Source organism: Bufo gargarizans, chromosome 4 (assembly GCF_014858855.1).
Source record: "Bufo gargarizans isolate SCDJY-AF-19 chromosome 4, ASM1485885v1, whole genome shotgun sequence".
Classification (NCBI taxonomy): domain Eukaryota; kingdom Metazoa; phylum Chordata; class Amphibia; order Anura; family Bufonidae; genus Bufo; species Bufo gargarizans.
Genome location: NC_058083.1, coordinates 275,088,296 through 275,114,948, shown reverse-complemented (window position 1 = coordinate 275,114,948; position 26,653 = coordinate 275,088,296). Strand labels below are relative to the sequence as shown.

General features: G+C 44.0%; 1 protein-coding gene across 1 annotated transcript in view; it reads left to right on the top strand.

Moving 5' to 3' along the window:
- Positions 1-26,653, top strand: part of RNGTT (RNA guanylyltransferase and 5'-phosphatase) — a 392,929-nt gene that overhangs the window by 52,135 nt on the left and 314,141 nt on the right. The window contains exon 8 of the mRNA XM_044290779.1: positions 4,959-5,060. Coding sequence (XP_044146714.1) covers positions 4,959-5,060 — 102 coding nt within the window. The remainder of the gene's footprint in view (positions 1-4,958; positions 5,061-26,653) is intronic.

Below are 26,653 nucleotides of genomic sequence, written 5' to 3'. Positions count from 1 at the left end.
GGCAAAAGTGATAACTAAGTGGCTCGGGGACCAAAACGTTGACATTTTGGGTCCATGGCCTGGAAACGCCCCAGATCTTAATCCCATTGAGAACTTGTGGTCAATCCTCAAGAGGCGGGTGGACAAACAAAAACCCACTAATTCTGACAAACTCCAAGAAGCGATTATGAAAGAATGGGTTGCTATCAGTCATGAATTGGCCCAGAAGTTGATTGAGAGCATGCCCAGTCGAATTGCAGAGGTCCTGAAAAAGAAGGGCCAACACTGCCAATACTGACTCTTTGCATAAATGTCATGTAATTGTCGATAAAAACCTTTGAAACGTATGAAGTGCGTATAATTATATTTCACTACATCCAAGAAACATCTGAAACAAAGATCTAAAAGCAGTTTAGCAGCAAACTTTGTGAAAACTAATATTTGTGTAATTCTCAAAACTTTTGGCCACGACTGTATATGTAGTGCAGTAAGTCTACTGTGTTATGTGCTACTTGTGCAGGGGGTGAATGACAAAGGGCCCACCTTGCTCAGGGGCCCACCGGGGGATTTACGTACCCCTGTGGACCAGTCCGAGCCTGCGCCACTACACTTCTGGGTAGTCGCACAGCCGCTGCTTCTAAAGCTAAATTTAAGCTTTTGTGCATAGGCCTCTATTCAAGGCATATTTTTAGGGCTGTGCAAAATGTCCGGCCTGGTCAATCAACAGGCAGGTGGCCGCTTCTTCACTTGTGGTGACATCCCGTTTCTGAAAGTCAGATTTTATCCTCTGCACTAAATATATATTATGGTACTGAAACAGTCCCCATTCACAAAACCATGTGATAGTTCTGTACTGGTTATTTGCGTTTTCATCAGATCTTCTATGAAAAATGATTTAATGGTGCTAAAATAAAATGAAAACATCTGTATATGGCCCCATCACAACTAATTTTGCCACTGAGCTGAATAGTCAGGTGAGACCGAATAAGCCCTACAGACCTTTACAGATGTATCTGTTACTAATAACCAGCCTACCTCAAATTTGGCAGTTTTATTTAACGCTGACAATACAACAGTTTTCCATCTCTGTTGTCTGGCCAATAAAGAGTTAGAAAACGCTTAAAGAGGTTATCAAAGTTATTTCTTTGTATGTTTCTAGCTAAGTAAGGGCTCATTCAGATGGCCGCAAAAATGCTGATCTGTTCTTCCGCGGATTAGATGCTGTCTCATTCACTTCTATGGGGCCCTTTTCTTCTATTGCACGGCTCAGCAAAAAATGAAACCTGTCCTATACTTGTCCGTGAAAATCAGGACATGGCCCTAAAATCTGAATGATTGATTACTAAAAGTAAGGGGTTTTCAATTCACTCACTTCATCTACAGTGGCCCTGTTCTCCTTTTTCGCTGAGGGTCACATTACCTGTGCTGTCAGCTTCTTTCCCTGCTCTCATAACGTCCTGCACAAGCCTGAGGGAGCAGGAGGAGCAGGTCTACCTCTGTGCACAGAACGTCACTGTGGAGGCTGTGCTGGTTGGAGTGACAAGTCACGCACCCTGCACTGCCCGATCTGCTGGCTGAGCTGTCTGCCCTGTGTCTCCTCTCCCACTGGATTCTTCAGCAAAGTTTAACCCCTTCTACTATCAGCAGCACAGACTCAGAGCTGGAGGTTCTGCCTCAGGTACTGTGCAGCTGCAGGGAGACAAATGCTGAGTGCAGGATCTTCCATCCCTCCTCATCCCAGCAAAGACCGGAGGAGTTCTCTCCTCTGTACTCGTCTGCTGGCTGTGAGGGAGTGTCTGCAGAGCATTGCACAAGAACATGTAGGGGGAAGTTCCTGCGTGCATCAGCAATGTCATTGTACTGTACAGATGGGACTTGTAGTCCCAAACATACAATATGGGTATCCAAGCAATCAGACTGCAGACAGGGCAGCAATTTTTTTCACTCCCTTTGCAGAGCAGGGGAAGGTCAGTCTTTGTTGGCACCCCCCCCCCCCCCCCTGCAACTGCATGTAAGGAAAGGAGCAAGAACAGAACTAGGGAAATGCGTAAATATAATTTATTTTGCCTAAAGCTTGCTTAGCTGATGGATATATTGCTGACCATTAGACTTGCAGTGCTTTTATTTAGATATATTTTTTTTTTTATAATTGTCCTCCACCTCTACAGCCTGGTGCCTCTCAACACAGGATACGTGACCACTCAGCAAGTCTGGCCATCAGTGGCTGACTGAGAGGCACCAGAGCTAGAGACAGGCAGGGCATGGGGGGACTGCAGCCAATTCTGTGGCTTTTCTGTTAATATTTATTTTATTTTTTATCAACCAGACAAGCCATTTAATGTATGCCGGGTGGGCCTGGGTAACCACTATAATTGGGTCATTATCACTATAACTATGGCATGCTGCACTCCACTATGAATACCAGAATCACACACAGGATATAAGCAGTTTACCGACTATCACACAGCACAGTACACCTACAGAGCATGCTAATAACATACACAACATACATAAAAACATGTTGTTTATTGAAATAGATACACATAACATACTAGTGAAAAAACAGGGCAAGATGCACAGAAGCCCCACATCCCTGCTGCAAAAGAGGAAGGAAGTATACCAGTTGGACCATCTGGACCATACATAGACAAATACCTATAATAATATGTAAAAATGTGACACTTTGACAAGAAAATCATCCAAAGATATACACATCAAATATATAAATATAGAGCGGCCACCTATTACACAGCACAAGTCACATATCCATGGAAAGCTAGGCTGGCAATTGTTAATATATAGTACCCATAGGCACGTTTCCCGTCCTGCTTCCTCAGTAGGTCTCATCCCAGACCCCAATCAGTAAGAAACCCCTAGTATCATGTGACCTAATTCCATCCATTTAGGTCGCTCTCTTACAGCACATACGCCGGATCAAGCCTCACTCCACGTACCATCCACGCGCCTGGCTGTACAGCAAGACTGTTCATGCGTCAGACAGTGGCGATCGGACGTACATGCACACTTTAGCTGCTAGGATCTGGACTCGGGGAATATTTCATCATAATGGTTATATTCTATATACACCGTCTAAACATCGTATGTGGTACCCTGAGAATTCATCGCACACGACGACAGGTAAAGCTCCACTTACGTCAGTACAAAGATGTTGCAAGACCACCTTCAGACCAATCTGCTCAATATTCGAATAGAAAGCATGTCATTTGCTGTTATGCAGACTAAAACTAAAATATGATAGTGTGATCCTAAATTGTATGCAGGCGTAGATGAAAGCTGCTGTACACTTGGTATAAACGATGCTCTCTTCAAAGCAATAGAATGGTGAAAAAGTGGAGCCTTCGCTTTCATCTTCAAAATGACTCCATTTATCCACCAATCTCCCCTACAGTGCGGAAGGCAGAAGACAACGCACTGTCAAGTGCTCTTGGTAGATTTTCTTATCTGGGGTGGGGGTGGGGAAATGTTTAGCTAACTGCATATATAAAGAAATGAATTTCAGTCTTTGCTCGTGCCATTTTTGTGCACAGTCAGTGCTTTAAAGGGATTATCCAGTGATTAATGTAAAAAATGAAAATCCAATATCATAGAGTACATGACAATGTCTTTCTAACCTATCATGGATCCAGAGATCTCCGCTTTCATTGCTCCAATTGCTCTGCTAGATTATCTTCAGCCTGGCAGCTTAGGGGGCGTGCACCTTATGAGAGGGTGTATCCTTTCTGCTGCAGCTGGTGGCAGTTGAAGGATAGAACTGAGCATGTGCTTCCATCTCAGCAAGCAGGACAGAGAAATTAGGAAAAATATCAAACTGCAGGTGGTGCCATGCAGATAGATTTCAGTGAACAAGGGCCCATTCAGACGGCTGAAGTGTTTTCCGGATAAGCAAAACACGGATGCCGCCCATGTGCGGTCCGCAATTTGCGGACCACACATGGCCTCAACCGTAATAGAAAATGCCTATTCTTGTCCACAAGAATAGGACATGTTCTATTTTTTTTTTGCAGAGCCACGGTACGGAATAACGGATGCGGACAGCACACAGTGTGCTGTCCGCATCTTTTGAGGGCCCATAGAAATGAATGGATCCGCAGACCTTCCACAAAATTGCTGACCGGGTGTGGATCCGTTCATACGGCCGCGTGAATGAGCCCTAACTCAGCAGCAATACTAAATTGTTAATTACATACACTTAGAAAAGTATTCAGGTGCTGGTTTGAAAAATGTAGAATATTTTTTGTGGGACAACCCCTTTTAAATACCACTTCCCATGAGACGTTTTGCATTTAAAGGGGTTATACTGGAAAAGATAAAGATAACTTATCCTCAGAATTGGTAGTCATTATCACATCACCATTGATCGGCTGTTTCAGGGACCTTTGGGAAGCGATGCAGGCTCCCGGCAGTTTTCCAAGCACAACGCCGCACATTGTGTAGTGGCTGTACTTGGTATTGCAGCTCAGCCCCATTGACTTGAAAGGGGCTGAGCTCCAACTAGGCCATGTGACTGATATACAGTGATGTCACTGGCCTAGGAAGAGGCTACAGCGCTGAAGGCCTCTTCTAACAGCTGATTGGTGGGGGTCCCGGGTGTCGCACCCGCACAGATCTGATACTGATGACCTATCCTGAGGATAAGTCATAAATATATTTTCCTGGATAACCCCGTTAATGTTCAATGTTGTAGATTGCCTTTATTACTACATTTTATCATTTATCCAGTAATAACTGCACACAACCACAAAATCCAGACATCACTGAGCGAAACGTTAAATATTTGTCCTTCCTGATGTATCATCCCGCTTCTCCCCGACCTGCTCACACAGGCTCATTTACTTTGTAAGGGTTGTCTTTGGAGCAGTTACGTTTTTGATGTAGGAAATGTCATTCAGATGTAATTTAATTTTTATTTTTTTATCCCTATTACAACAAGGGAAAAAAATAAAAGTGCTGTCTTACAGATCCGGGTTCCCTGGAGCACAGCCTGTATCCATGGACAGAAACAATATCAAATTTCTCGAGCAGAAGTCATATAAAGTGAGCTGGAAAGCAGATGGTACCCGGTAAGTGGAGCTGCTACGTGGAAGCACAGAAGTGTTCAGCCAGTTATTTTCTTTTTGTAGCTGACGGAAATATAGATATTTTTAATAAAATGCCCTTTTTCTTTTCTTCTTTTTATCCTAACACTCTCTTCTATGATTGTATGCTCAAAGGGAATCTGACACCTGCTTTTACCATTTTAAGCTGGCACCATCGCTATGTTGACTAAAGTACCTTATTTCCAGGAGTCTTCTTTTTACTTTATTTTGTTTTGTAGTTTTGATATAAAAGCGATTTTTATGTTATGTTATGCTTATTAGGGTCCAAGGTGCCCAGAGGGGCGTTTTTCTCACTCTCCGGTGCCCAGTGACGCCCCCCTGCAGTGCCCAAGACAGTCTCCTGATCGTCAGATAACCTCCCACAGCCCGGAAAATGGTTCCGCCCCCTCCCCATGTCAAAGTCTACCTTATAGAAATGCCCCGTCCTTCTTCCTGTCGGCGGCCAGAAAACTCGCGCAGGTGTAGTACCGCCTGCGCGATCATCAACCTCCTGAGGGCAACAGTGCTCAGGTCACATCACTGGGCTCGGCGCATGCCCAGTGAGACTTTTGAGGCTGTTGCCCTCAGGAGGTTGATTCTTAGGAGTTTTCTGGCCGCTGACAGGAAGAAGGAGGGGGCATATCTATAAGGTAGATTATGACATGGGGAGGGGGCGGAACCGTTTGCCGGGGCTGTGGGAGGTTATTTGATGATCAGGAGGCGTTCTTGGGCACTGCAGGGGGGGGGTCACTGGGCACCGGAGAGTGAAAAAAACGCCCCTCTGGGCACCTTGGAGCCTCATTAGCATAACATAAAAATCGCTTTTATATCAAAACTACAAAACGAAATAAAGTAAAAAGAAGATTGCTGGAAATAAGGTACTTTAGTCAATATAGCGATGGTGCCAGCTTAAAATGGTAAAAGCAGGTGACAGATTCCCTTTAATGGGTTTGTCTGCTTCAATTATCAGTGGGGTCTTTATACTCCAGAAGGAAGACCCTCCTTATATACCTCAACCAGGCATAAGCGAAGGGGTTGTCTAAGGGAGACAACTATGTCAGTACATTTTTTTTGTAATGATTTTATGCCTTTTGGTTCATCGTGGAACAGCTCTGTATAACTTCCTATTTTTGTGCCTTCCGTGGTCTTGAAAAATTGTGTGACGTTCCCAATTTACAGCATGACATTGACATAAGTAGCAGTCAGCTCGGACATTCTGGCATTACTTGGACATAGCTATAAAAAAGAGAACTGAATAAATATTAAAGGCTATGTACACCTTTGCGGACACTTTTTTTTTAAAATTATTGCATTGTACTTATTTGGAGCTAAAAATCACTTTTTCAGTTGGTCTTTATTAACAATATGGAATCCTTTTTTTTATGTGCAGAGCTGACATGCTCTACTAGCTGCCTGTGTTTTTTATTTATTTTTGTCTTTTCCGTCAGACCAGGAGCAGACAGACTCTTTATCTCTGCCCTCTGACATTATAAACACTCATCAAAGCTCCGTCCTAGAATTTAAGTGTTTCTGACCTCTTAGTATTTTAGAGAAGAGGGTTAGTAGATGAGCGGCACAAAGTGAAAGTACCAGTCACACAGTTAGAAAAACAGTTAACCCTTTGTGACAGAACAGCTCAATATTTTTAATAAAGGCCAATTGAAAATATGATTTTTAGCTAAAAATAAGTAAAATACAATTATAAACAAAAATTACCTCCCAAAGGTGTAGATGGCCTTTAAAGCCTCGCTTATGAATCTGGCATGCACCCGCAAACCAGGGCCATTTCAGTGGTTTGACTCCTTTTTTTTTTTTTTTTTTTCTTTTCTTGGATTGTGGGAAGACAGCAGTGTCTGACAGAAACCATGCAAGCACAGGGAGGACATAGTAGTATATCCTTTTAAAAGGGTATTCCGGTAAAGTTACTTAATTTTTGAAAAACGACATTGAGGCTGCAAGCTGTGACATAACCAGAACCCATACCTATACATATAACCAGAGCTCCAATATAGGCTGCTTTCACACGCTCGTTTGGTGCGGATCCGTCAGGGATCTGCACAAACGCATCCGTTCAGATAATACAACTGCATGCATCCGTTCAGAACGGATCCATTTGTATAATCTTTAACAGAGCCAAAACAGATCCGTCTTGAACACCATTGAAAGTCAATGGGGGACGGATCCGTTTTCTATTGTGCCATATTGTGTCAGTGAAAACGGATCCGTCCCCATTGACTTACATTGTGCAAGCAGCGTTTTGGTGTCCGCTTCCAAAGCGGAATGGAGACTGAACGGAGGCAAACTGATGCATTCTGAGCAGATCCTTATCCATTCAGAATGCATTAAGGGCAAAACTGATTCGTTTTGGACCGCTAGTGAGAGCCCTGAACGGATCTCGCAAACGGAAAGCCAAAACGCGAGTGTTAAAGTAGCCTTACCTTGCAATCCATTTGTCTAGCTCCTATGTGAGCCTGCAGCACACTGATTGTATCATGACGCCTGATCTTTTCTCACAAAACTACAATCCCCACAATCCCTAGCTTTCCTGCTGTGAGTGTTGATGTTTGATTGGCTGCCTGATATACAGCCCAGTCACGCCCCCTCTACTCAGTGATCACCAGCACACGGACACGCCCTTTGTTTCACAAGACATTTAGCTAGAGAACTGATAGCAACACACTGAGCATGCTCGACCTAACCTAAGCTCAGAACTACAGGTCGAAGCCATGGTCATTTATGAGTTAACACAGCGGGTAGCAGAGGAAGAAAACTACTTTTATAACTACTGAACGGTAAATATGTGAAATATACATTATATTAGGTAATTATTGATCATAAATTAGTCAAAAACATAAGTTATATTTATGGTAACCAGAATAACCCTTTAAGTGGACCGGTCTTCTCTCAGCATTTTAGTAAATAATTGTATTCCTAAAATTAAAACAATTGTGCTGTTGTGCCGTTCCTCTATTATTCCTTATGTGAAAATGGTTACTAGTTTGGGACAAGTCCCTACACATTTTGGCACTATTCAATCAGTAGTGACCGTGTCAGACTGTGTAGGCACACACCCCTATGATAAGGAGAATGGAAGCGCCCAGTTGTCTATTCACTTATAGATTTTTCAGAGGAATAAGTGAAGAACGTCACACTGCAGAGCTATAGGAAAGATGCCCTAGAATTATTTAGTAGTGAATCTATGTCTGTAAGGGGCTACTGTAGTCAAGGGTCTTACAGTAAAGGTAGCGTCATGGAGTTAGAGACATGCAGGACGCGATAAGCTCGCCATACCCTACGTAAAGCTGTATTCCTGGGAGCCAGATGTGAAGTCTTAATTTGTGCGTGCCCTGCAATCACTGAGGTGGGTTCTGAATGACAATTGTTGCAATGAATTTGGAAGAATGTTGTGTTCAAAGCCGTTGGCTCTTATACTAATCAACGTGTCAGTGTCTTGCCTTCATCTTGTCATTACGTCTCTCATTAACGACGCAAGTAGCAGATGTTTGTTCTAATGAGTGGAGCTGAATGTTCAGACAGGATTAACAAGTATGTAGTAACAAGGCAGCAATCTGGAAGAAAATGAACTTTATCACTAATAGATATATTAAAAATGGCTTGGCTCCCATTACAGTGTCAGGCCCCCTGCACACGAAGGTGTGCTTCCCGTTGCCGTATTGCGGACCACATTTGCAGATCCGCAATAGACAGGTGGCTATCCGTGGGCATTCCGCATCACGGATGCGGACCCATTCATAAAGTTGGCGGTGCAGGCACGTCACGTGACATCAGTGAGTTACGGCCGCCCGCCCGCTCTGCTCTGCCTGCTACAGGACATTTAGTAAGTAGTACAGATGGGGCTGGGGATCGGAACTTAAATTAAGGTTATTAATATAAACGGTTTAGTGAATAAAGCAGTGAGTGAGCGGCGGGGCCGGAGTACAGTGACCCCGCCGCATTTGTATGCCACCGACTCCTCCCCCCCTCTCACAGGTTTAGCTCCGGTATATTAGGGCATCTGTGGATGCCACTATTATGGGGTGAGGGATATGTGGATGGCACTGTTATGGGGTGGGGGATCTGTGGGTGACACATATATAGCAGTGCCATCCACAGATCACCCCCCCCATAACAGTGCCATCCACAGGTGCCCCCCTCAGATCACCCCCATAACAGTGCCCCCCTCAGATCACCCCCATAACAGTGCCATCCACAGATCCCCCCCATAACAGTGCCATCCACAGATCCCCCCCATAACAGTGCCATCCACAGATCCCCCCCATAACAGTGCCATCCACAGATCCCCCCCATAACAGTGCCATCCACAGATCCCCCCATAACAGTGCCATCCACAGATCCCCCCCGTAACAGTGCCATCCACAGATCCCCCCCCCCCCCGTAACAGTGCCATCCACAGATCCCCCCCCCCCCCCCCCCAGTAACAGTGCCATCCACAGATCCCCCATAGTAGTGTCATGCACAGACCACCATTAGTTCAAAACCCACCAAAAGCACACCTCACCTTTTGGTTAAAAATTATTTTTTTCTTATTTTCCTCCTCAAAAACCTAGCTGCGTCTTATAGGGGGGCGAAAAATACAGTAATGGGGGTAATATATTAATACAGTTACACCAATTATCTGGTATATTTTATTGAAAAAAAGTTTTCAGCGCGAATGCCCTTTTGTGTGTTTTTGTTTATAACAGGAAAAGGGGCAAGAATATGTTTCTACGTGTTCTCTACCTTTTTTCTATGAAAAGTGTAGGTGAACGTACTGGTCATCCATGGTGTTGTCTTATTGGGTGCATTCTGTTGGGATAAAAGGAAGCCGGTCTGGTGTATCACTCTGTTGGCCTTGATACATTTTGGAGGCTTGTCAATTAGACTAATATTCTACTATACACCCAGTATTGTAAATATCATGAAAGCATTGCACAGAGGAGTAGACATGAACATGTCTCTTCTTCACACACCTAGATGAATGTGCCTGATCGTTTGTAGTGTTCAGTGCAGAGAAATGAAGATGCTAATGCAGAAAACATACACGTATTCCCATTCTACCAAGAGGAATCGCAGCCATGATAAGTTCAGTGCCTCTCACTTTACTTTGGGATTGATAATTGTTTACTGCGGTAATGGGGGCACATCACAAAGAACTGAGCTCTAGGGCAAGACTTCAATGGAAGGCAAATACACAAGCCTTGAAGAGCGGCATGACCTTCTCGGAACCAGACAAACCGCTGCATGACATAATTAGCGATGCAGTTGCCTTTCGACAAATGGCTCATTGCAGGGAGCACGCTCCAACATAAAGATGCAGCCTTTGTTGTGTTGTTTGATGGTAAGGAAGTTATTTCTCTGCATTTGATTTGCAAATCTTTGTGAAGTCTATTTGGTTTACTAACTGAAATGATACTACCATAACGAACACATAACCGGGAAAGGTTAGCAAAAACCTTATCACCTTTTTCTGTTGGCTATTGTTATGAGCAGTGGGTGTGGAACCACTGCGCCAACCAACAGGTTTGTCTTTGTGCTAATCCTAAGGGCGTTCTCCTGACGGACCCCTGGTTTTTACTCCTTAGCCCCTATAAACGAATCTGGTATCACTGCAGGGGAGCCACCAGGCGGCAACCTCTTGGATTAGTTCCTGTGTGGTTGACAACTGACCCACGGGGGTCAGAGACCCCAGATCGTGGTGCTGAGGGATCAGGCAAAATCGTACTCGGACACAGGCCAAGGTCAGGGCAGGCAGTGTGTGCAAATCTGTGAAACATGTCCCCCCCCCCCCCCCCCCCCCACACCCTGTTACCGTGCGTTTTTTTGTTTAAAACTGTACTGCAGTACATAATTAGGACTGCCATACAAGTGCACAGGAGTCCTCTCTTGTATGTTAGCACAATGCAGCTTTGAGTGCTGACAGCAGGGTACGGACGCAGTAAGAAAATAAAATGTGACGATCTGGACTCATCTGTAGTACTGTATTACAACAGATAATGGACCAAAATCATGGTGACTGATTGTTTTCTTAAAGGGGCTGTCTCACTTCAGTGAATGGCATTTATCATGTAGAGAAAGTTAATACAAGCCACTTACTAATGTATTGTGATTGTCCATATTGCCTCCTTTCCTGGCTGGATTCATTTTTCCATCAAATTATACACTTCTTGTTTCCATGGTTACAGACCACCCTGCAATCCAGCAGTGGTGTTCGTGCTTGCACACTATAGGAAAAATCACTAGCCTATGTGCGCTCCCGTGGTCCTGTGCAAGCACTACCACCACTGCAGGATAGCAGGGTGGGCTGTAACCATGGAAACGAACAGTGTATAATGTGATGGAAAAATTAATCCAGCCAGCAAAGGAGGCAATATGGACAATCACAATACATTAGTAAGTGGCCTGTATTAACTTTCTCTACCTAATAAATGCCACTTACTGTAGTGATACAACCCCCACTATCGAGTAGCTAATGCGCAAGTAAGTACACAAGCTCGGGATTCCCAGTATTCATGAGCCTCTGCCTTTCTTCCTATGTACAGTATAGGAAGGGAACAGTCGGTCATAGCAGATAGGGCAGCATACAACTGATGACAGATTACCGTTAGAAATGAGAACTGGGGAGCCTAGCTAAAGTAATAAGGCATTATATTTATATATCCTCACTGTACGTGTTGCAGGTGTTGGAACGTGAAGATTTGTGGCACTTTGTTGTAATTGAATAAAGTCTAGAGAATTCTGTGTGCGGTCGATCTATTAAATGTAAAGGTATAATGACTGTTACGCAGTTCCATTAGGCACGTTTTTCTCTGCAGTCTTGCGCAGTGTTGTGTGTGTGAGGTTGATTGTTTGCCAAGCTTATTTTTCTACAAGTGTTATGCTATTTTCTGATATGCTGACCTTTTCCAAGTAGTAATTTGCAAACTTTATGTTTTGTGCTTGGGAAAGAAAACCATCTGTTTACCTCGATTGTTACCTGCTAAAATAATGCTCCATGAGAATAGCAGCACACCGGCCTTCATTACCGAAAGTATCATTATGCGGCTGAATATGGCGACTCTTTTTCTGAGCTAGACCTTTGTAGAGCGATGTCAGTGCTATCATATTCAATCATTTATCATTGTGTACTGTGAAACGCTTACCAACAAGTCATAACTATTTGATGGAAATTACCGTATGATTTAAATACACTAATTATAGAATCAATGAAACCAGTGACCCTCTTCGAACATTATTTACTTTTTGGGTCCAAAGTGTTGGCGAAAAATAACTTAAAGGGGTTATCCTCTTTCTGGCTACTTGTGACCAATGTGTAGATAAGATTACTGTATGGCTCTTTGTTCGTATTCTGAGCCAGTGATGCCCAACCTACAGCCCGCGGGCCACATCCGGCCCGTGAAGCCGTGTCATGCGGTCCGCACAATGACCAGAGGCGGAGCTTGCGCACAGTGGAAGAAGAAGAAGTGGTGACACGCCTGGGCGGCTGCTGTGGCGCGGTGCTGAATCTCCATTCTAAACATCAAGGCAACTCACGGAATGAATGTAAGTGTAATAAGTTCCCGTGGCCCAGTAGTTGTCTGTAACGGCAGTGCTGTGTCTGGATGTGTGCGCTGCTACATGCAGAGGAAGGAAGGGCTGACCACCTTACTGCTTAATGGCGGGCACAGGTGTCAGTGGTCTGTGTGTAAGCAGTGTGATTTCAGGAGGGCTGCCCCCTGTGAGTGTGGCTGGTACCTTAGTGAGGAGAGTTGGTATATTTTCTAAAAAGGCCAGTGGTGTCCATGTGACAGGAGGTCCAGCAGTACATGCCTTTGAGGGGTAAGAAGGGAACCCCTCCTTGTTGTTTGGAAATGCTAGGACATGAGTGGTGTATATTTGGTCTTGGTTGGAATTGTGAGACTGGTAGTGGTGGTAATGCCCAAATGTGCCCCCTTCACAGTGGTAATGCCCAAATGTGCCCCCTTCACAGTGGTAATGCCCAAATGTGCCCCCTTCACAGTGGTAATGCCCAAATGTGCCCCCTTCACAGTGGTAATGCCCAAATGTGCCCCCTTCACAGTGGTAATGCCCAAATGTGCCCCCTTCACAGTGGTAATGCCCAAATGTGCCCCCTTCACAGTGGTAATGCCCAAATGTGCCCCCTTCACAGTGGTAATGCCCAAATGTGCCCCCTTCACAGGGGTAATGCCCAAATGTGCCCCCTTCACAGGGGTAATGCCCAAATGTGCCCCCTTCACAGGGGTAATGCCCAAATGTGCCCCCTTCACAGGGGTAATGCCCAAATGTGCCCCCTTCACAGGGGTAATGCCCAAATGTGCCCCCTTCACAGGGGTAATGCCCAAATGTGCCCCCTTCACAGGGGTAATGCCCAAATGTGCCCCCTTCACAGGGGTAATGCCCAAATGTGCCCCCTTTACAGGGGTAATGCCCAGATGTGCCCCCTTTACAGGGGTAATGCCCAGATGTGCCCCCTTTACAGGGGTAATGCCCAGATGTGCCCCCTTTACAGGGGTAATGCCCAGATGTGCCCCCTTTACAGGGTATCAGATGTGCCCCTTTACAGGGGTAATGCCCACATGTGCCCCCTTTACAGGGGTAATGCCCACATGTGCCTCTTCACAGAAAAAATGGTGGGATCTTATGTGGAGGACTGCTGATGATGCCCATAGCCTTAGGGGTATTGTCTCCTGTAAATAGCTAGAAAGTCAATAAATACCTATTGTGAGACAGTCATCTTTTCAGATGACCCTCCAATGTGTCAAATTACAAACAACATATAGGATTGCCTCAGAGCTAAATTAACTAAATGTGACATACAAGCTCGTCTCAAGCTTCTAAAACAGAAATAAGTCCACCAGTTCAGCTCACCCTCCTGTCTTAGATGCAGTGGCCAGCACTAGTTCACATAAGCATTCCCCAGTGTCCTGACCTCCTTGACCCACTGTGTCTGCAGTGAGGATAATTTCTTGCTTCAGGAGTGTGGTACGCTCACTTCCTTCTATGTCCACAGATGCCTTGTAGATTCCAGCTCCAAACAGCTAAGTCTTCCATGCTGCTAACTTTCACCTATAGTGGTCGAAGGGACTGCAAGGGGATATGGAACATGGTGGACTCTGAGGTAACATAAAACTCCCACTTTTTAATGATACTTACAAAGTATTAAAATAATTCAGCATATGAAAGGTTTAAAATCCAGTTGACTACCCAACTGGTTTCGTCATCCTCTGCTTGGGTTAGTAGGTCATCCGGTGGCACTGGCAATTTCATAATGTCAAAAATGTAGGGTGTGGTTGCAGAAGATATGACCCTCCAATGGTTGGTGTCAGACATGCACTCAGGAAAAGGAGCCACATTGAGAGTTGCACCCTACTTGAAGCTGAGGCTTCTGAAGAAGCAGTAGGCTTTAATGTCCTAGCATTAATTTAGTTTTTTATCATAGCGTTCTTGGAGTCGTAGCTTGTTTTTTTTCTACTGACACCATTTTTTTTTATGGGGAAAAAAATCTCATATTTTGTCTAGCATAACTAACATTTCACCTTTATTCTATGGGTCAGTACAATTATTGTGATTACAAATATCTTTCCATTTTTATGTTTTACTTCTTTTGGATAGGTTTCACTGTGTTTTCTTTTATTGGTGCAAGTAAGTATTGCTAGACTTTTACCCTGTGTGAACCTGGCCTAATACAGTTATTTTGCTGTCAGAGAAGGATGTATTTGTCCTCTAAAAGTAGCCTGGTGAGACATGCAATAAGGCAGCTTACCCATCTACCATTTATAAAAAAAGAAAGCTAGCTGTTAACGTAAAGGCAATAAAGATATGACAGTAATTTGTGTAGCTGTCATACAGACCTAGCGGAAGCAGCCATTTTCTGCCATTTTCAGTATTACGGAGAATGCAACCTATAAATTCTCTAGGAAATTGTGGCATCACATGAGCTTGAGGCAGTGTGAACTAGTAGAGAAAGCGAGGTCTCCCTTTTTTCCAAGTTGTTCATCAGGAGATAGATTAGGTTTTCATTAGACTCTTGGAGGAAAATGTCGCTCCCTGAAATCATTTATTTTGCCTTTCTTTGAATACATTTTCACTTACATAGAAACATAGAATGTGTCGGCAGACAAAAACTATTTGGCCCATCTACTCTGCCCAATAAAGAATATTCCCGCTTCCTGACTTGGTTTAACGTAATGCTTTGTGCAGGCTTGCATTTAGTGTGCAAATCTAATGCTTTTTTATTCTTCACCTCTATGCTTAGGCTGTATTTGTTCTCTACACTGGTGCCAGGTTGGTAGCTGGCCACTAGGGTCAGAAAGGACTGATGTGCATGTCTCTCACCCATGCTTTTGTCAAAAGAAGTGTCAACCCTTGCAACCCCATAGCTATAAATTAGGGTTAAAGGGTTTGTGCTACAATATTGATGACCTACCATAGGATAGGTCACCCATACCAGAACGGTGGGGGTCTGAAGCTGTTAGAAGAGGTAGCGGCACCTGTATAATTACTACTTCATCTTCAAGATTACCTGCGTGCCATCTCCTTTGGAGTGGTGCCGCCATTCCCTTGAATAGGACGAGCAGTTTTAATTACACTGCACCTCCAGGTGATCGAGGAGGCTCTTTTGGATAGTTAGTGGCTGAATAAACATTTGAACGCTGAAATCTGATCATCATTCTGCTAGAGTAGGTTTTGTACTTTACTTCCATGGATAGCTGAAAGGTAGAAGGCCATTTATGCACTTTTTGGATGACTGTGACCGCTGAGGTTATGCAAGGAAGATTTACAGCAGTTGCTCCAAATAAGGTTCTAAACATCAAGTTTTCTTTTGACTTCATGGATATTTTAAAGTGTTCCAGTGAAAGATAAAAACTTGAACGTGCTCTTAAAGCATCATGTTCTGTACCGTTTTTGAACCTTTCCCTTCAAAGCTTAGCTGATTGTGCTTCAGGCCTTTCTTCCTTATCCGCAATCAGGAAGTTATTATGTCTGCCATGTTACAGACAGTAAGAATACCTCTTTTATGCATAGGTTTACAACAGTTCTATGCCTCGTGCACAAGACCATGGTTTTGGTAAGCATCCGATCTGCATTATTTTTATTTTTTTAGCAGATACATTTTAATGGGCTGCAGAAGATGTGGGCTGTCTGCATCCGCACCTCCATTCCGCAAAAAAAATACAAAAATAATAAAAATAGAACATGTCCTATTCTTGTCCATTCTTACAGAGGGTCTGCCAAATGTGGAAGGCACAAGGTCTGTATCTGTGTTTTGCGTACTGCAAAAGACCTAAACACTGTCTGAGAAGACAGCAATGTTCATTTTTACTACAGCTAGAAATGATCCAGGTCTGTATAATTAAAGGTTTAAATTGAGGGGCAGATATTAGACACCGTAACGTTCTGTATGTGCTTGAAACAGTCACCGATAGCTCAGACATTGCAGGCGGTCTTTCTAAATATACCCAGAATGGTGACTCAGAGAGGTAAGCGTGGAGGAGTCATTCAATATTTATATCATGCATGAAGGGCTAAATATGTCATTCTAGCGTTTCAACCTTTTTGGAGGTTTTCATTAAAACCGGCGAGGAATGGTGATAAAATGATTTGTATTTGGATGTATGTGTTCATGTAGATGCATCTTCCTTGATCCATGTAGTGTGCAGGAGGAGAGCTGCAGATTTGTGTGTAATATAGAGAGTTTACTGTGAACCTGAGTCCTGCCTCCATCAGTGCTGCAGCTATTATTACCAAAATACCGGAATTACAAATATTCTGCTTAATTCTGTGTTATATCACAACCATTCTTGTGGTGTTTTATAGAGGTTTTCTGGGAATTAATTAAAATGTCCACCAGCATACTGTCCTAGCATCCTCTTGCAGAGCTGCCATGGGTAGTGAGAGGGCGGGGCCTCACTACACTGCTCTACTATAGATGGTAATGATAGATCCTGCCTATGATATGCTATCATGGCTGAGCTGCCTGACAGGAAAACTCGATAAAATGTAGTATATGCAAGTGCAAGAATGTGGGGTGTAGTGAGGCCTTACTCCCTCATCCCCCTCAACAGCTCTGCAAGTGAAGACAACCAGTCCTGCTCACACACTAGGACAGGATGCCGACGGCCATTTTAAATCATTCCCAGAGAACCCTTTTAAGTGTTTTTTTTATTTTTATTTTTTTTTATTTTTTAACAATGTCAGATACAAGGCAATACCCTGGTCTCTCAGCTTTTGTGTGACCAGATTAGGCGGAGTTTACACTGAAGTGGACATACGGAATGCACCTGACACACACACCACCAGTGTCCATGGGACCCCATTGACCCAATGTATGTCTCAAAATTGTCCTTTTGGCGTGTCCGGTCTAAATCTGTATAGCTTGTTACAATATGGAATATCGTAGTTGACTCTATAGGCAGTGCATGCCACTGTATGCTTTGTTTTCAGTCATGCTTGTACTTAGGAAATACTCCCAACATGCATCCCAAATGCAATGTGAACAGTGCCCAGGTGAATACTATATTTCTTCAAAGCGCAAAAAGTGTAGTTCATTCTATATGGAGGGAAGGATCTCTAGATCCCGGACTTGACTGAAAAATTTAAGTTTTTTTTTTAACCCATTCATGACCAGGACTGAAAAGGCATTAATAACAAGACCCTGTTTTGTAAGTTAGCACATGCAGTGGTTCAACAACCCTAGCTTTTTTATTTGTGGAACTACCAACATTTTGTGACATTCTTCATGTGACGCCTTGGGCTTTTCATTAATGTTTAATGTTTTTTTTTTGCAATTTTCTTTTGTTTAATTTGAGGAAAACTGCAAAAATATATAAACTGACACCAAAATGGGTTCCCTATTTTGTTTTGGTTGTTTTAATATATAATATGTATAGGTTCACGTGTACTGGGCGACTATGCCAATTATTTTGGTTGGTGTGGGTATTTCGGATTTTTTTTTCTCTACATTTTAATGTTTTATATAATATATAATTGTTTTCTTTTTTTTTTCTTTACTTATTTTAATATATTTTTGGCACATGTCAGTGGCCATTTATGGGCAGCACAAAATACTTTCTAGACAAAGGAGGATATCTTATGAATTATGGAAAAAGATATATTTTTTTTTTTCTTTGATCCAACAAACTGTATAAACAAAAAATGGCTAACTTCAGCGTGTATACACCAAAATACACAGTCCATGTGAACTCACCTGACTCATAGTCCTCTGTAGTTCCTGGTTTCCACCCGCCAGCATGAAGGGGGAGAAAGATGTGGCAATAGCAGACCCTCAGCCGAAGCAACTCCACCAATCCCTACACACAGTCTAGCACACTTTCAGACTAGGAACAACCCCCCAGCTCTCCTGGGCTTCCTGGCTTATATAGGCCAGCCAAAACCTGGCCTGGATACGTGGTACGTGGGAGTAGTCATCCCACACTGCTCTTTGACTACTCCAAATGAACACCTGGCCAGGATCAGCAGCCGCCAACAGATAAAGTACTATTAATAAGTGTCAGTAACCTAAGGTTACTGACAAAATATTACCGGTTCACTTCACTGAGGCCAGGCACCTCGGTGACATCTATGGTCAACTATGGCCCCTTGTGCCTTCTCACAAGTCCCTTTCGGCGGTGACCATAACATGGAGAGGAACTGATATAGAAAATATATTATAAATTTGTAGTTCCTTTAATTATAGTTAGAATAATCTTTCTTTGTTGCAGTGGGTAGTGCCCCTTTAATATCAATAGCACATGGCAGTCGTTGCTATCGAGCTCCTGAGGCAGGTGGTGAAACGTGCAATCAGTAAAGTAAGTCTCGCTGCGTGACAATAAAGGACCTGGCTTATCTTTCCTGTCTGAAGAGCTGTCATGTCATGCAGCGACTACAGTCTTTGTTAGTGAGTTCCTGTCATTGTGAACAACTGTTTAGTAGCCTGCGACATGTTGACACACTCATGATACACTCTGTAGTTTGCATTGATGATACTATGGTGCGCCCATTGATTTGACCTTTCATTACTTGTTGGATGTTGACACTTGTGCTGTCATAGCAACAAGGCCTGTCTGCATGATGAATTTCTGCCTCAAGAAAATAACGGAAATCTTATATGAGACTCTACAGCGTCCCTCAAGGACTCACGTCGACTAAAGATCTTCCTTGATTATTCTCTTGGTCACATCTCTCTTTGCATAATTTAATTGTGGTAGAATACATATACCCCCCAGGTACTTTTGTTCTGCTTGATGAACATTTGACATGTAAATCTGATTTAAAATTGGCCCCTGCAACTCATTATCTGTAAATATTTCCCGAACATTGCCCTGCAGGGTACCCTTCCTTACATCTAAGCTTGTCTCCAGGGGTTTGGAGCTTGTCGTCCTTGGGCCTCCGTGACTGACTTCATTTTCTGCATCCAATGTGTAGAAAAGCCTTGTCTTCAGATACATTATATGGGCAAAAGTATTGAGGCAACTACACGTTACATCTACAGGAACTTTTATTACATCTCATTCTAAATCCATAGGCATTAATATGGAGTTGGTCCTTCTTTTGCAGCTAAACTAGCTTTCAATCTTCTTGCAATCTAGAGCCTGGCTCTCCGTTCTACTTGATCCCAAAGGTGTTCAGTGGGGGTTGAGGTCTGTTCAGGCCATTCACTCAACCATGACTTTATGGACCTTGCTTTGTGCACTGGGGCACAGACATGCTGGTACAGAAAAGGTCCTTCCCCAAACTGTTCCAACAAAGTTGGAAGGATATAGTTGTCTTGGTATGCTGAAGCACTAAAGGGGTTGGTCACCCCTGGGAGCCTTTTGAGCAGACCCTCTTATGTGGATAGACCTGTGAAAGAAAGTATACTTACCTGCTCCCAGCCCCTGAGTTCCTGCTCCTTCACTCATATGTCACTGGGTCATGTGATGCATGGGGGGACACGTCACTGCTACAGCGGCCATGTGATCCACGTCAAACCAGATGTTGACATGAGAAAAGTGGCCCAGACCCCGCTGTCTTTTTTCCGGCAGGTCTGGCCACCGAGTCTGCCTTGTCCCTCCACGCAGGATGCAGACATTTTGCTGGCAGGGCCTCTCCTATTATGCCTGTAGGACACACTGTGCTCCCCTATGATCCTAAAGGCCCTGCATGTGCACACCTTAATGTTTACCAGCCAATGGTTGGAAACTCAGGGGTACTTAAAGAGGCTCGGTCACCCTGATCAAGCCTACCCCATCAGGCATATAGCCTGGTAGGGCTGTTGACGCTGACAAACACCATACCATTTCTTTCTCATGTCATTCTTCCGGTGTTGAAGAAGAATAAACTTTAAAAATATACAAATGAAGTACTCGAGCACTGCTTTAGTGATGCCCCCGTTCCTTCCTAATGCTGACCTTCTCCACTTAATCACACCCCCATGCCTTTTGACTGGCGGGTCTAGCGCTGAGATCCAGCGCCTGCGCACACATCACCACTTCTGGGTTCAGTGACGGCACATGCGCACTAGACATATTCACAAGCCGGGAAGGAAGAAACAGATCCTGTGTGCACGCGCCGTTATGGAAGCGAGTGTGCAGGTCCTGGATCTCAGCGCTAGACCGATGGGTTTAGCGCTGTCAATCAAAAGGCATGGGGGCGTGATTAAGTGGAGAAGGCCAGCATTAGGAAGGAACGGGGGCATCGCTGAAGCAGTATTCGGATGGCATAAGCCTGCCTCCGAGTGTTTGAATCCCTCATTTGCATATTTGTTAACTCTTATTTTTCCTCAACACCGGACCTCCGACATGAGAAAGAAAGGTATGGCGTTTGTGAGCGTGATCAGCCCTACCAAGCTATATGCCTAATAGGGTAGAGGCTTGCTCCAGGCGACAGAGCCTCTTTAAGGAATAGGTTGTCTAGCTTGCTAGTTCCCTGCAAATGTGACTATATTCTGTTGCCTGCCCGTTTAATAGCTTCTGACCCTCCACTGCCTGCCCTGATCTTGGACCTTGGCCTTTCCCTGACTACCATTTTGCCTAACCCCTTGATTCCCCGCATTGGCACTGCAGACTCCCATGGGTCAAGTGTCAGTCACACAGAGACTACTCCAGGATTTAGACGCCCGGTGGTTCCCGTGCAGTGGTCCAGATTCCTGTTCAAGGTTTGAAAGGTGACTGCAAGGATAAGGTTCTTAGGGTTAGACCAAAGTCAAATCTGTTGATTGACACGGTGGTTCCACTCCCACTGTCTTAACAGCAGTTACTGAGTCAGCAGACAGTTAGTGACTTTTATGCACTATGTGTGAGATTTATCAAACTAGTGTAAAGGAAAACTGGCTTAGTTGCCCATAGCAACCAATCGGATTCCAATGAAATGTATAATCTGATTGGTTGCTATGGGCAACTAAGCCAGTTCTACTTTACACCAGTTTGATAAATTCCCCCTACGGTATGTGCCTCAGCACTTGGTCTGCCACTTTGTGGCTGAGTTGTTGTGGTTCCTAGACGCTTCCACTTTGCAGTAATACCCCTCACGGTTGATCATGGGGTTGGATTTTATACTCCTGTTGGGACTGAATAAAACACCTGAATTCAATGATTAGCAGTGGTGTGTCCCAATACTTTTGACTCGCTGATGGCAGCATAGTATAGTGACAGACCCGCTGATTTCAGAAGTCTGTCCCTTTTGTGATGGCAGAGCGTACTTTCATGGCTGACATGGCGGGACCTGCAGAGCATGTCAGGGTTGAAGAGAAGTGGAGTTCAATGAGGCTCACAGGTTTGTTTCATGTTGTTGTGCATAGGAAAGAAACCAGTCACTCATCATTTGGAGGTGGCGGAGGGCGGGGGTGTCAGCCTCATCGGAGTCCTCACTCTTGTGGGGCTTAATGTGTCCGTACTGTAACAGTCAGTGCGTCTGTCACTACACTATGCTGCCCTCAGTGATGGCAACAAAGTGCAGCTGATAGGTTTCCTTTAAATTCTTCATATATGGTTTGATTCCTGCAGAACGTGTACTGATTATGCAGACTGGCACTGTGTTTGTCTTATAGCGTTTTTCAGTACTGTCTATGGCAGTATTGAATAGTTGTGCCAGCCTTATCTACCATTCTGTTAGCCCAATCTGTATTTTTTATTTTCTGAGGCATCTTTTTTTACTTCAGTGTGAATAATGCATATGTCCTTGTTCTGGAGTCTGAACAGGCCTAGTCAGCGAAGATTATGCCTGATAAATGATAAAAAAGTCTTCAGATAAACCATTCCCTTTTCTGTATTTTACTGCTGCATTATGCTGCAATTTACTTGGATTTCTCTTTTTTTCCTTTTACTTTGTTGGTTGTTTTGCTTCAATTGACCTCATTTTCCAGGTGTTATCGGTTCTCCGGTCTTTTATGTTAGTTGAGTGCTCAGCACTTTGTAAAGAGTTGCATACGTTTTTTTCCCCTACCATTCTGCGTGTCAGCGCTTTATTTGTCAAGCTTTGTTTTAATGAGTCGCACTGTATCTGTTTAGAGCACACAAGCCGGATTACGACTTGTGATCCGACTGCAGGGTGGAAGCACTGACAGACACTGTTGACCTTGTCAAAATATGCCATTTTCTGTCTTCCAGGAAGGCTTTTGAAGTCTTGCGCGTGAAAAGTGGTGTAGAGAAAGCATATGTTTATGACCTTTTGGGTGAATGGTTTTCATATGATGTGGGTGTTGTCTTTTCTGCCACTAGATGGCAGCAGAGTGGTAATGTTGGTTCAATCCACAGGGATATGTATTGAAAATAAGGCAAGAAAGAGGCTGGATATTTGGCTTCTCGCTCAAGAGACAAACAAGCGAAATGTGGAAGTTAGCACATTTTCTTGGTAAATTATCACAGACTACTTTATTGCTGAGGACAAGCGTAATTATTTTTCATCTGTACCATGTCAATAAGAGGCATTGTAGAGCTGTAGCCGTGTGTTAATTAAATTGAGAATGTTCTGTGCTGTAGCAGTGGGAGACTCTGGTTCATATAGTTACTGATGTTTTTCTCTAGGCTTCCCTCCAGTGTTGGGAGCAATTTACAGCGTGTTTACAGAGTGGTTTGGTAAAGAGCCTGCCACCGCCTCTAGGTGCTTATTTTCTTTGCTCTGGTTAGTAAATAGGGATTGTACAATGTGCGCCTTACGTCTTCGCTCTTTTAATGTAAGCAGATACGGGTACAGCAATGCATGGTGTGAAGCAGTATTTACAGCAAAACGGCAACCATCACAAATGTCGGCTTTCGTTATTGTTAATGTGCTACATGGTGTAGAGAGGGGGTTTTCATCTGAAATGTTCTTAAAGAGCCACTGCGGGTGATTTATTAAAACCGGTGTATGAGAAAACTGGCTTTGTTGGCCAGAGCAACCAATCAGATTCCACCTATCATTTTCCAAAGGAGCTCTGCAAAATGAAAGGTGCAGTCTGATTGGTTGCTGTGGGCAACTAAGCCAGTTTTCCTTTACACCAGTGTTGCGAAATCTCCCCCACTGAGTGTATAATAAGTATTGCTTTGTCAATATAACTGGTAAGGCGGAGGTCACATCACCGTTTAGCTTTCTGTTCTTCTGATCTGTCAGAAGAAGAGAGAGAAAACAAAAAAACATGATCCTTTAAAAAAAAAAATACAAAAAACAGATCCTGTTGCATCAGTTGTCATCCATTTGACCCATTGCCATCTGATTTCCTTTTTTTAGACGGAAAAAAGTCCTGCATGCAGCATTTTCTTTTCCCGTCTAAAAAACGGATCTGAGATGCAAATGGCTCAATGGATGACAACTGATGCAACAGGGTCCATTTTTTACAGGATCCTATGCATAACTGGTGCAACAGAATATTATATATTATCCAGTTTTTTTTTTTTCTCTCTCTCTCTCTTCTTCTGACGGATCAGAAGAATGGAAAGCTAAATGGTAATGTGAACTCAGCCTAAGGGTCCATTCACACGTCCGTGGTGTATTGCGGATCCGCAATACACCTGGCCGGCACCCCCCCATAGAACTGCCTGTTCTTGTCCGCAATTGTTTCGCAGGTATGTTGCTGCCAATACCGCCTGTCTCCTGAGGTATATAGGGGATCATCCTCCTATGGGAAGATCCCTGAGCAAAAGGTTCCTAGCTTGTCTAGTCCTGTTTCTGAGCTCTGCCTGTTAACTGTATTGACCCTTTGCTGCTTGTCTTGACTGCTGCCTGATCACTGTATTGAACCTGTGCCACCTGCCCTGACATATTGCTTGTTTACCATACCACTTTGCCTCCTTGGTGTCATGCATCGGTATCTTTGGACTAGGGTTGGACGATATAAAAAATATTCAGACGATAACGATATAAAAAAATGTATCACGATATATATTGCGTTAAAAGAAAAAAGCACAAGGAGACGTTATACTGTATGGGGGGCGGCCACAAGGAGACGCTATACTGTGTGGGGACAGCCACAAGGAGACGCTATACTGGATGGGGGCAGCCACAAGGAGACGTTATACTTTATGGGGGGGCCACAAGGAGATATACTGTATGGGGGGGGGGCCACGAGGAGATGTTATACTGTATGGGGGGGGCCACGAGGAGATGTTATACTGTATGGGGGGGGGGGCCACGAGGAGATGTTATACTGTATGGGGGGGGGGCCACAAGGAGATGTTATACTGTATGGGGGGACCACAAGGAGAGGTTATACTGTATGGGGGGACCACAAGGAGAGGTTATACTGTATGGGGGGACCACAAGGAGAGGTTATACTGTATGGGGGGCCACAAGGAGAGGTTATACTGTATGGGGGGCCACAAGGAGAGGTTATACTGTATGGGGGGCCACAAGGAGAGTTTATACTGTATGGGGGGCCACAAGGAAATGTTATAATAAAGTCTTGTGGCCACAGGCCACCATACATACAATAATATTTTACGATATACTTTTCCTGCGGCTGCCTCGCTTGTGTGCTCCGATTCTGACATCAGATGTCGGTGGGCGGAGATTTGAATATGGGAGCAAGGAGGAGGGAGAGGCGGGGGTGGCCCGCTGCGGGAAGTAATACGTTTGTAATTTTGTCATTAGAGCACACGAGCAAGGCAACCGCAGGAAAAGCCTCTCCAGAGACACCCAGTACTCACACAGAGCTCGCCACATAAAGCCGGCACGGGTGGGTGACGGGCGGTGATGTTAGATGGTGGGTGGAGTCTGGAGACTTGACTAAGGGAGGCGGAGCAAGAAGGAGCCAGGAGCGAGAGGAAGTAATATGTTTGTACTCAGCGCTATGCAAGGTGCAGGGGCGGGCGGACGCATGTTTAGAAGCGGTCAGCGCACATGACTACTTTGATGACGTCACAAAATGCTGCGGTAATTAGGAAACAGCAAATTTTTTTTAATACCGCAGTATATCATGATACCGGTATATTGCCCAACCCTACTTTGGACCTGCCTAGGTCAACAGCTTCTGAATAAAGAGTAATCCTAGTGGTAATGGCCCCTGCTGCAAAGTCCAGATACCTGTATATGGGGGTGAAACCAGGGGTCCACCTTGACGAATGCCCTCAGGAGAAGCTCGAAGCCAAATCTATTTAATGGCACGGTGAGTCCATGCCTTACATAATATCTGTTATAACAGGACGTATCGGTAAGGATGCAAAGGTCTTTGTTACTAATTCCGGTGGGATGTAGCCCACTGTCAGATTCAGATGGGGTAACCAGTTTTAGAAGCTGCCTTTGGAGTTTTGCTCTGAGGCAGTTGGAGTTAACTCATTAAATGTAAGATTGTGTAGCAATTTGATGAATGGGAAAATCTAAATGACTAGTTGATGATGTATGTGGTAATTCAGAATGGTTTAGCACAAAATCAATAAATAAAGCTTACTCCCATTGATTCTAATCTTACCTTGGTACCATATTGCCATTGATCAGCGCATGCACATGATAGAGTTGATGTAAATGTCTCATTGTGTGCTGTAAGTTTATGCACTTTACAGTCTCCTGGCAGCAATCCATTTCTTTTAGGCATCCATTTTCTCTCTGGTAGTATTTTATTACAAAGCACCTTCTGTCTAGTTCAAGTTTGTGCCGCGCAGCATTAAACAATAATCCTTTCTCAGCCCCCCCCCCCCCCCTTATATTTATTTTAAAGGAGTATTCCGGTTAGATTAAGTTATCCCCTATACACAGAATAGGAGATAACGATTAGATCAGTGTGCGCCCTATCAGTTGGGAGCCCTAATGACCCCAAAACCCCTGCAGCCCTGCTGAAATGAACGGAGAGGCTGGTCGTTCATGCGTGTGGCAGCTCCATTAATTTCTATGGGAGTTTTGGAGACTGATAAATTGCTGAGTATAGTAACTCCAGTATAAATGAATAAAGCGGCCACACTCATGCCTAAATGGCTGCTCCCTTTATTTCAGAGGGGCTGCAGGGGGTACGGGGCTCCCATTCGCGTTATCTTGTACTCAAAGTGTAATTGTCATTTTTTAAATCTTATTTACTATTAGAGCTAGGCATGTATACCTGAGTTAGTCTGTCAATGATTGCCAAAAGATCTGTAATTGCCTTATAATAAAAGCTTTCATTAATGTCCCTGTTTCTTTCCACTGGTCCCTTAACCCCT